The sequence below is a fragment of the Anneissia japonica genome, unplaced genomic scaffold (genome assembly GCF_011630105.1).
Source record: "Anneissia japonica isolate Jap-2015-1 unplaced genomic scaffold, ASM1163010v1 scaffold287727_len1644234_cov201, whole genome shotgun sequence".
Classification (NCBI taxonomy): Eukaryota; Metazoa; Echinodermata; class Crinoidea; order Comatulida; family Comatulidae; genus Anneissia; species Anneissia japonica.
Window position 1 is genome coordinate 562,391 of NW_022713615.1, and position 11,549 is coordinate 573,939.

The window sequence follows — 11,549 nt, forward strand, 5'->3', positions numbered from 1 at the left end:
TTTTAACGAATGATCCTAAATTACTCAACAAATTGGCTGATAATTGTTGTTTTTATCATTGATGTTCCTTTTAATTTCTGTATCAATTATGTTTGATTACTTTTTCCTTTTTTTTCATATTAATATTTTGTTTATTTGTAATAAGTAGACTTGCATTTATTGTAATGAGAACTGAAATAGGATAAAATAATGGTATGGTATATAGTATCTCACTTCCTTCTTTATAATTGACATAGGGGCAGTTCACAGTGAGGGTAGCAGGGTTGGGTGGGACTTACAACGGGGAAGAAGCCAATCATTCTGGTGGGTACACTGCTTTGAAAAAGCGTTATTAAAATGTAGAAGTACCTTTTCTGGGATGCTTCTAGAGGTGTATATTCTTACAATTTGCTCCAAACATAGTGAGGCTAATTTAGATGTGAACACCTCTTGTGGGGATCTTGAAATCTTATCAGGAACATAAATCCCCCGCTGGAACAAAATTTATAAGCAAGACATAGCAACCTGCCTTAAAACATTCAATGAGATCAGACAGCCTTTGTACTGTAGTTAATCTGTAGTAGACTTGATTATAGCACCACATTTAGTCGTTGGACCGCATCCTATGCAGATCTCAAAACTAATTATCCATAGACTGAATTAGTCTAATTATACCTAGTGTTTGTCATTACTAAAATAATCTGCAGCTTCCTCCTTGGAGATTATCAAGTTTGAAAGCAGAGTAACTTGATGATATTAGCTAACAATAATGTGGGTTAGGTGTACTAATATTAAGGATGCTGCTGCATACTTATTCACTATGGATATGAAGTAAACATATCTGATAGCATTCTACACCGTTAGTATAATTTTACATATCTAATACTGTAAGATCATGCAATGGAGGCTGTGGTCAGTATTGAAAGAGTTAACTAATTTCAACCGTCCAAAGCCAAGCTAAATATTTCAAAATACATACACCACAATATATTTTTCAGATTTTTAAATTGTTCAATTAAAATAGGGTATTTAACCTCTAAACTTGTTATGTACTGTCTGTTGTCTTTGCTCTACAAAATAGTCATTGCTTGTCATCCCAAAGATTCTGAACAGTAACTTATGACTTATTGAAATTGGTGCAATAAAATATTGATATAAATGATTATTGTTTGGACCTTGTCATTTAAATGTCAAATTTCTGCACTGTTCATTGCTTAAAACATAAACAACGTCTCCGTGAAATATTATAATGTTATGTTTGAAGATATATTAATGGCATCATCGATTATCTAGGTTGAAAAAAACAGACTTTTTACATGTGTTGTAACAGTTTATTTTCATTCAAAGGGAAGGAGTTTTCTTTCTTTGTATTTCTAACCTGGCACAGATTCCAATAGAATAATAACAATTTAATTTTATGTTTTGTGAGGGAATGTATCTAAGATGCAGTTTGACCCAAATCTAAATTTGGGCAGAAAACATAGGGCATTCATGGAAGAGTGAATCCATCCTGGGGTCACGGCGAAAGCTTCCTATGGCAAATAAAAACATCCCTTCACATAGGAATACCCTCTGCAGTATATGGAAAACCCCCAATTATAATTTAAATATCATTTTAAAAAATGATCATAATTTATCAAATTGCAATAGAACAGACCAAAGAAATGATGGAATTTTTACTTTCAATTCATTACTGGCTAGTTGAAGAGTCTGCAAAGACATTGGAAATATATTATTATTAATGCATCTGTTAATTTTATAATTATTATCATTATTCATTATAAATATTATAATTTTCAATTTAAAACCATTAACTTATTAATAATATTTAGGCAAATTGAGCAATTTAAATGTTGTATTTTATCCTTTAAGTTCATTAGCTATGGAAGTAAATCTATTTAAAGGGAAATGGATTTTCTTTACCCAAGTCCCAGCAGAAAGCTGAGAATTTATATATTTGTAAAAATAAAGGTTTAAAGATATTTGATAAAAATCATTGTTTAAATTTAGTCATTTCTCTCTTCTCCAGGAGCATCATGAATTTTCTACGGAGAAGATTTTCTGACACCAGTGCGACTATCATTCCAAATGGATATTTTCAGAACCTAGGAGGTGAGGATAATCGGGAAAAAGAGCAACAACTACGAGAAAAGGAAAAGGAACAGCGAGATAGGGAACAGAAGGCAACCGGAGCTCAACCTGCTGGACCACTCCGGAGGGATATTGGGGTGGGGTTCCTGAGTTCTCTGACTGGTCGCTCGGATAGAGGCAAAGAGAAAGTTTTATTAGTGATAGATGATCAACATACCACTTGGTAAGCATAAACTGAAGTTTAAATCCAAAAAGTTGAGCCTAAGCAAATTACTGAAGCTTATTTATCAAGGCATTATAGCATTTTCTGCATGTTTGTGAAATTTTTGGTGAATTCAAATAGGAAGGCAATATTAAACAACAAAATGTATAAAAACTGAAAAAGTCATTTAAATTTGGCTGAACTCTTTCTCAGTGTTACCTTTCTACAAGGTTCAACTTTTTCCTTCTCTACTCATATTGATGGGTGTGCTTGAACAAGTCAGTTTATCCCCTAATCAATCAAAGATTGTTGATTCGTGGAAGTAAATTAAAAGGTATTTAAAACACATTAGATATTAGAATCTGCAACTGTCATGATAGTCACATTGTAGATATTGCAAAACGTGCCTCTCAGAAGTTTGGTTTTCTCTTCTGTTCCCAAAAATTCTTCGATCATGAGCGCCTGTTACGGCTCTGTATGTCTCAAATCTGCTAAAAGCTGGAGTATTGCTCCCATAACTGGGCTGGTCACTGTTCTCAAAAGCATGCAGGCTTATTGGAGATAAATCTCTCACTTACTCAATTCAAATGCTCACCCAACACCACTGTGTCTCTGCTCTTTCCATTTTGTATTCGTTACTTCTTTTGAGGGTGTACACAGTTCTACTACTTTTGTTCGCACTACCTCCCACTTGCGCTCTTTCATCATCAGAACATTGATCCTCTGAAATTTTTTCTCATCTACTTTTTTCCCTTCATCCTTTAACCTTAAGACTTCAAAAAATGTCATCAACAAGCTCACCTCTCTAGTATAATTGTAATTGCTCTTTGCAGGGTCTTGTTATAAGTTTTTTTTTGTCCTGCATCCTCTATTAAAAAAGTCAAGTTCATGTAATCATATGTCTTTGCCATCAGAATTTATTGAAAATCTCAGCTTGACATTCGTTTTTAAAAATGTTGACTCAGGAACCATTGACATGAACATATGGTCTATTGATCGCACTAACGTGTTGCCTGCATTTTCGTTTATTTCTGACAGATTTATCAGTTCCTTCTTGTGACAATAATAGCAGGCAATAAATCTTGTATTTATATTAATGTAGTAACAAGAATTTGCTCAGGGGGTTTTTGTAAATTACTTGCATCTTTGTGTCATAACGTGATGGGTATGTTTTCTTACTTAAGCAATTGTAAGGATAATAACTTGTTGACAGTGTTGAATTTCAGTATCTTGTTCCCTGACAGCTAATTATAATCTTTGGATTGAAATTATAAATGTATTAGCTAGACCAGAATAATGGCCATATCATTTTTAAAATTAGGAAATGTTATTGGAATTCCGAAATAATTTTTACTGACATTTGATTTGATTTGATTTATTCATTAATATTTATATTATTGTTGTGCTTCTTTTACTGTTTTGACTGTTGTAGCTACTGTTGTTATTGCTGTTGCTGCTGCTGCTACTGTTGTTATTGCTGTTGCTGCTGCTGCTACTGTTGTTATTGCTGTTGCTGCTGTTGCCGCTACTGTTGTTATTGCTGTTGCTGCTGCTGCTGCTACTGTTGTTGGTGCTATTGTTGCTGCTGCTGCTATTGTTGTTGTTGCTCCTCCTATTGTTGCTGCTGCTGCTGTTGTTGCTGCTGTTACCATTGTTGTTGCTGCTGTTGTTGCTACTGTTGCCATTGTTGCTGCTGCTGCTTCTGTTGTTGCTGTCGCTGCTATTGTTGTTGCTGCCATTGTTGCTGCTGCTACTGTTGTTGCCATTGTTGCTGCTGCTACTGTTGTTGCCATTGTTGTTGCTGCTATTGTTGTTGTTGCTACTATTGTTGCTGCTGCTGCTGCTGCTGTTGTTGCTGCTGCTGCTATTGTTGTTGTTGCTACTATTGCTGCTGCTGTTGTTGCTGCTGTTGCCATTGTTGTTGCTGCTGCTGCTATTATTGCTGCTGCTGTTGCCATTGTTGTTGCTGCTGCTGTTGTTGCTGCTGAATTGCCATTGTTGTTGTTGCTGCTGCTATAATTGTTGTTGGTGCTATTGTTGCCACTGCTGTTGTTGCCATTGTTGCTGCTGCTGCTATTGTTGTTGTTGCTACTATTGTTGCTACTGCTGTTGTTGTTGCCATTGTTGCTGCTGCTATTGTTGTTGTTGCTACTGTTGTTGCTGCTGCTGCTGTTGTTGCTACTACTGTTGCCATTGTTGCTGCTGTTGCCATTGTTGTTGCTGCTGCTGTTGCTTCTGCTTTTGCCATTTTCTTTGCTATTGTTGTTGTTGCTGTTGCTGTTGTTGGTGCTGCCATATTGTTACTGCTGTTGAAATTTGTTGGTGTTTCCGTTGTTACTGCTGTTGTTGCCAATTCTGTTGTGTTTGGTGTTGATGTGCTTATAGTGCTGTTGTTTTAGCTGTGCCTTCGTTGATACTAGGCCTTGTTGTGGCTGCTTCTGTTGTTGTTAATGCTGTTCTTACCTGATGCTGTTGCTGTTGCTGCTACTGTTGTTGTGTGGTAGTGTTGTATCTGTTGTTGCTATTGTTATTATTGTTGCTGATTCTATTTTTTTTTGCTCCTGATGTTGATGCTATTGCTGCTGCTATTGTTATGGTGATGGCATTGTGTCTTCTGTTGTTGATATTGATACTATTGTTGTCTTCATCTTTCACAGGGCTAAATATTTCCGAGGTAAAAAGATTCATGGTGAATTTGATATCCGAGTGGAACAAGTTAGTATATAATTTATTAATAACCATCATTTTTTAAATTGATAATTAAAAATTATACTAGGAACTTGAAATAAATTGCCCAATAAATTTCATTAAATGAATGGTTGAAAGAAAATAAAGATTGCTGGAGGAATTGAGCCATTGTCATTTGAGTACAATTTATGTGACAATCTGCCAACTGAGCTAACTGCCTTATGTTGGCAATGGTTGTTCCAAAGCCTCAGTATAAGGGACCTTGAAAATCCTTATTAAGTATTGTGTGTACATACAAATGTAATATGAGTAGCACTTCAAGAGTAAAGTTGATTTTAAATATATTATATTGCCTGTAGTTAGGTGATCACAAATTTCACAATCCCTGGTTGTTCAATATTTGACGAGTAATAATTTATGAAGTGTAATAAATAAATTAATAATTATTAATATTGCTTTAGAATTACTGGGTCAGGTAATTGCCAATTTAATAATGCTACGGAGTCATATATTCTAAAAGGTATTAATAATTTTTTCCTCACACACAACCATTGAAGCTGACATCGACTGCAGTTGAAAGCATGTGTGATAAATAACTTCAAAATTTAATCCTCTTTATTCCCATTTTGCATAATATATATGTTTAATGTAAGTCAAATAAATCAGCTGAAAGGGAAAAGCTGAAGTAAAAACGATTATAAGTAACTAATTATCAATGGCTTAACTTAAAATCAATCTTCCAGACGGAAACATTTTTTTCTGATTTAGTGACTTACTATGAAAATGCTTAAATTGATTACCAACTGAAAACAACGCTGCATAATTTAGCAATTTATTTATTCAATCGGTAAAATCCTTTTTTTTTTCTTTTTTGATTTATAGTGTGAATTTGCTGAAATCAATCTCGCATCTTGCACTGAAACAGGAACGTCTATTGACTTCAAAGGAGTTCGACAAGGACAAAAAGTTGTGAGGTATGGACAGATCTCAACATTGGCTTCTAGAAATATTCTCATTGAAATCTATAACAATTCATTTTTCTTCCTCTATATCTTCATGTCTAATCCATATCCATCTTTTTCTATCTTTCATTTTGTTTTCTGCAACTTCCTTTTAATTTTCTAACTCTCAAACATCCTTCCTATCTTCATCTTTCTCTTTTTAATTAAAAAAAAAATCATTTTATTTAGAACATATTTATAGAGGGCAAGAGTGCAGCCATGATTCAAATGTTTCAACATTTATTGAGTCATCCTCAGATGTATATTCTGAAAATGTTTTTTTTTTTTCCTTGTTAAAATATTTTGAAATAGGTCTTTCAAGCCAGACTTTGTACTTATCAGACAGCACGGTCGCGGGATGGAAGTACAGGAGGAATGGCGCAATCTAATTATCGGCTTTCAGTTTGGCAATGTCGGTAGCGTCAACTCCTGGGAAGGAATCTACAATTTCATGGACAAGCCTTGGGTGGTAAGATAATATAATCCTCAATTTGATATTTTTTTATTATAGTAGAATCCTTATTAATTTGACAACTTCAATTCTCTTAAAAATTAGTGAAGACTTGCCAGTGAATTCCCATGTATGTCGCTGTACGTGGGCGAATAACCCCAAAGTGCCTTTTCTATGTTGTTGAATGAATAGTGAGAGTGATAATGTGCCCAACATTTTATAATCATTAACAAAATCGATGGTAAAATGCCAAAGGTGTTTGAGAATGAGTGCATACACTGGAATTAATTGGTGAACATTCACAAATCATTCACCGCTAATAGCTTTCAAGGAATCAAACCCTTGTGTGAATTACACCCGTATTAATAAAATATACTACTTCGGTTAGCTGACTTGATTTTGAACTTTGACCTGAGATGAGAAACTGGGAATGTGTAACTAACAGCAACCACAAAGCAGCTGCAAGGACCATATGGAAAACTTTGTCGCATCTGAGTTGCCACGCCCCCACACACGCCGTTAAGCACATGAACAGAGCCTAGAATATTCTACACGGTAGGCTAAATTTAGGTATTGTTGTCCAATGCAGTAACTTTTCCTTTGGGTTCGCACGGAATTTGAAAGTAAATATTTACTTAACATATTTAGTGATAACTAAATTCGATCACCACCTCAAATATTTGGAATATGCACATTTTCGAACTGAAAAAATGCATTCTGTTTCTTGTAGGATAGGAAATGGGCATGCATTGTGTGGATTTATAAAGGTCACCTCACTAAATCAAGCCTCGTACATAAACTAGATGTGATGTCAACAGGGTTCAGCCAGAATAATGTAGTATAATAAATACCCTTTCTTGTATAGTCACACTTGACGTGATTCGTGTACACCCTAATTATGCACATTTGCTTCTACAAATAAGTGTATTTTTAACAAACGGTCTTTCCCAGGTAGATGGATCAAGCAAACGCCAGTTTTGGGCTACCATTTCAGGACACTCCCATTCGATATGAGAGGAGAATGTTTAAGATTCCTGCAATTTTTTATTTAAAAAAAAGAAACACAGGAATCTTAAAGCATTACCAAGACTGCACTTTAAATTTAATTTTGTATATGCTACTTTGCTGACCGCCTATTACAGTTCACTGTGTAGGTTTATGGTGTGTATATGAACTGTATTTCTTCCATTCAATAATGGAACATCACATCACAGTCTCGCGATTTTCTCAATGCGTTATCTTTATTACTTTCAATATAAAATGGTAGCATAATCCAACGCCTACAATATGTACATCCAACCAACGGTACGATACATATGATACGCCGTCTAACAACGTAACGATACATATGATACTCCGTCTAACCAACGTCACGATTGAACTACAAAATAGTAACAATAGATAACAAAATAGTAACAATAGATAACATATAACGGTAATCTGACAGTTAACTAATCATATTAACAATTAATAAGACTTAAGCATTGGTCCTCATATCCTGTATTGGCATGCAAGGCCTATATTAAGAACACGTACTAAAGCGATCATCTAACATCAAGATTATTATTTAACCTGGGTATTCAGTCATGGAAAGAAGTCAACCTCTTAGCAGTGAAGGCAATTGCGAAAAAACATCACAAAGTTTTCCATATGTGATCCTAAAAAAAATCAATAGGAAAATCCAAGGGTGTGTTGGTAGAGCCAAATGGTAATGGGAAGGTCTTGGGTTCGAATCTGATAGGGACATATGTAGGACCTATGTTTTTCTGAAATATTTATTATCATTTTTGACCCTAAAAGAAAGTGCTATTAAGTTTTGTTGAATATATTTGTATTTAACCATATATAGATGTGATGTAATGTATGGACAGATCTCAGATAATTCTCAAATAAAACATGATAGCTTTGACAGCTTTGAAAGGTTTATTTATTATACATTAAATAAAATAATGGAATTTAAAAAAAGTTTTCCTTCTTCTGTTAACATTCATTTTCACTTTGATATACATCAGTTAATTTTTCTTCTCATTTAAATTAAAAGTTTGCACAGCTTATCAAGTTAAGGGACCGACATGGCGCAGACAAGTTTCCTCTCATCGATCAAGCCTTTTACCCAAACCACAAGGAAATGGTGAGTCCTTTCCTTCTAAAATTATAACCCTATCCCAAAGGGAGGACAGTATGGATCAGATTCAATACAAATCACTTTGCATTATCATCCTGTATTTGCAACAGCGCCCCCTGGTTATAATTATGAAGATTTATCTACAGATCAGTCAATGCCAATTGTACTGACGGAAGACATTTGTCATGGAATCGCGGCATTTCACCATGCCTGGGGTACTGTAGTGTAGGTTTGATATTCTTGGGAATCAGAATTCTGTTTTTGCATTTGTAAATGTTTTCTCCTTGGATAGTTATTGCATTAGCATTGAAATTGTATTCATTGTGTTTTCTGTGATGTAATTCGCCGCTGGATGTCAGCAAATAGAGCAAGGTTACAGTAATAATTACCAACAATCACTAATATCTAAATCATTAAACCTATGGTATTTAGCATGAATATTGGATGGTGAAAATAGTGGTCAGCAGAATTTATGAATACTTATTAATACAGATTATATTTAGATTAGATCTAAATGCCAAATATAATGAAACAGTTATTCATTTTAAATGCCATTACAAATGCAAAACTATATATCTCATCATATTTCCATAATATTTCACTATGTTTTTGAGAAATTTCCTCTTGTGGAGCTTTTAAATGTTTATGTGTAATATTCCAAATTCGTACGAAAGACAGAGTTCATTGAAGGTAAGTTTGATGGATAATGAACTCCAGAGGGCAGCAGACTTCTTCAAGCAGATATGAGAACATCAGGTTTGATTTATTTTTCTATCACATTAAAGAAATTACAATTCAAGAATGAAATATCTTGACTTATATAATTGTTAGCATGATGTCAGTCATTAGACTTTTCATTGATCTTTCTCTTGGAGACCTTTTTTTTGTGAATTTTCATTTTAATAATAATTCAAGTTATTTTTTGAGCTTTTATGTTATATACAGTACATGGAGAATCTATCTGTCATTACTAACTGGTGTATACCAGTTGTAGAAATTATGCCACATCAATAGGAAAACTAACTATAGCATTTATGACTTCAATATTTTTGAGTTTTTGATTAATTGATCTAGAATCTAGAATATTATGTACAGTATTAATAAGTGACTTAGACTACATTCTCCCATACACAATCCTGTTATCACAGACAACAGTTCAGGGCTAGAATTGTACTCTTTAGAACAGCTGTGGAATCATGACATCACATATTGGATTTTATCTAGAGACAGTTCTACACTGTCTGCGATTCTCATACATTAAAATATACGTTACACTTATCTGTTTTCGTCTTGAATATGCATGCCAGTTATTTGATCCTTGTTATGATATTCATATTTGTAGACTTGAACGTGTGCAAAAATTTGCCCAGGAAATTACATGTAAATCTTGGAAAGAATCATGTTTAAAAGATCATTGTTCCTACTTAAAATTATTAACTTTTTTTTTGTTTTTTGATAGCTTAATTCATTATATTCTTCCTGGTATCTTAGGCCTAGATGGTGATTTTGATACCTTTACTGTTCCATTTAGACACAACCTGTCCTTTAAATCGTCATTTTAACCTTCCGTTATTTTACTCTTGAATAGACTACCACAATCGGTGGTAGTCTAAAAAAATATACTGTATTCACATTTAAACATAATTTAATTTAATACCTTAAAAAATTAAACCCTTTGCTGTCTTGATTACATGTTGTTTTTTTAACTTTTTGGCTTGATGCATGTCTTCAGGTTAAGTTTAGTTAAGGGGGAGGCAACTATGTGGCTATCTGGCCTTCCCAAATTTTCATAAAATAGATTTTAAAAAAATTATAAAATAAATATTTCAGAGTTAGAATTGTACTGAAAGGAGGGAGAAGGGAAGTACAGGGAACTGCAAAAGAAGCTAAATTTGTTATTTAAATTCCATGTACCTGTGCCTATTGTTAAACATTTCTAAACTTTAATCTTAAGCACCACTGTTAAATCGTTTAGCTTCTGCGTACATCACTATGTTTTGATATATTTGAGTGGTAAATTTTTGCCATTTAACGAAGTTACAACTCCTGACCAAAACGTTAGGAACCTGAATGGAAATCTCTGCTCCACACTGCTGTGCATGCATTTGGATTTGATAATAAACGAAAATTATACAGTCAGAATTTTTCACATACAATCACGTAACTAATAAACCGAATCAATTTTTATAGAAGCTGTAATTACATATCCTTCTATAATTTATTCATACTTGATAGTTGACGTACTCTAGCAAAGAAAATATTAGGCTCAACAGCCATTGTGGTTGTGCTCAGTTAGGTAGAGCAGCAGCCCATAATTCTGCTCCAATTACTTTATTGCAATTTATTAGGTAGTTCAATTTTATATTCTTATAAACTAGAATAACTTTGTTGATAGAAATTTTCATTGACTCCTATTTGGAGACATAATGTCCAGATTTGTATATAGCGCCCTCTGTTGTTAGTGCTGATTTCATACTACTGTACTATTTAAACGGTACGTCTGATGTGGATTTGGAACATGAAAAATAGCAAAACACTTTTAGGAAGTTTTTATTTGATATTGAAACAGGACATTATAATTTTTTGGTAATTAATCTTGGGAGACCGGACTACTGTATAATTTAACTGTTTATTGCTGCGAAGCAGCCAATTCATATTCTTGACAGCAATTTGACCTCTGAAAGGTCATTGTTTGTCAAAAATCAATCGCCTGAGAAAACTGAAAAGCGGAGTTTCCTTCTTTCGTTCTGCCGCGTAAAATCAATTACTTTAGGCGACGTTTGTAGACTAACCTACTCGTACCAACGTCGGCATGTCGCGACGCTGGAGTACTATTCAGCGTTTATACTATATTTCTAGGTTTCTTATTTCTACGTTTAATCGGCTCATGTCTCAGCCACAATATTTTGAGGACAACATTATTTACGAACCCAGTTAAACTTATTTACTAGCCTATTTCAACGTGCTAATTATTATATTTAGGCGACGCTTGTTGTAGACTGGCATAGTGTT

General features: G+C 34.0%; 1 protein-coding gene across 3 annotated transcripts in view; it reads left to right on the plus strand.

Moving 5' to 3' along the window:
• The window catches only part of LOC117108629 (synapsin-2-like), a 50,482-nt gene extending 41,873 nt beyond the window's left edge, over window positions 1-8,609 (plus strand). For all 3 annotated transcript variants that reach the window (XM_033250721.1, XM_033250719.1, XM_033250720.1), the window contains 5 exons: window positions 2,009-2,293; window positions 4,930-4,987; window positions 5,843-5,934; window positions 6,274-6,430; window positions 8,454-8,609. In XM_033250721.1, coding sequence (XP_033106612.1) covers window positions 2,016-2,293; window positions 4,930-4,987; window positions 5,843-5,934; window positions 6,274-6,430; window positions 8,454-8,570 — 702 coding nt within the window. In that variant the 5' untranslated portion in view covers window positions 2,009-2,015 and the 3' untranslated portion in view covers window positions 8,571-8,609. The remainder of the gene's footprint in view (window positions 1-2,008; window positions 2,294-4,929; window positions 4,988-5,842; window positions 5,935-6,273; window positions 6,431-8,453) is intronic.
• Window positions 8,610-11,549: the final 2,940 nt, after the last annotated feature.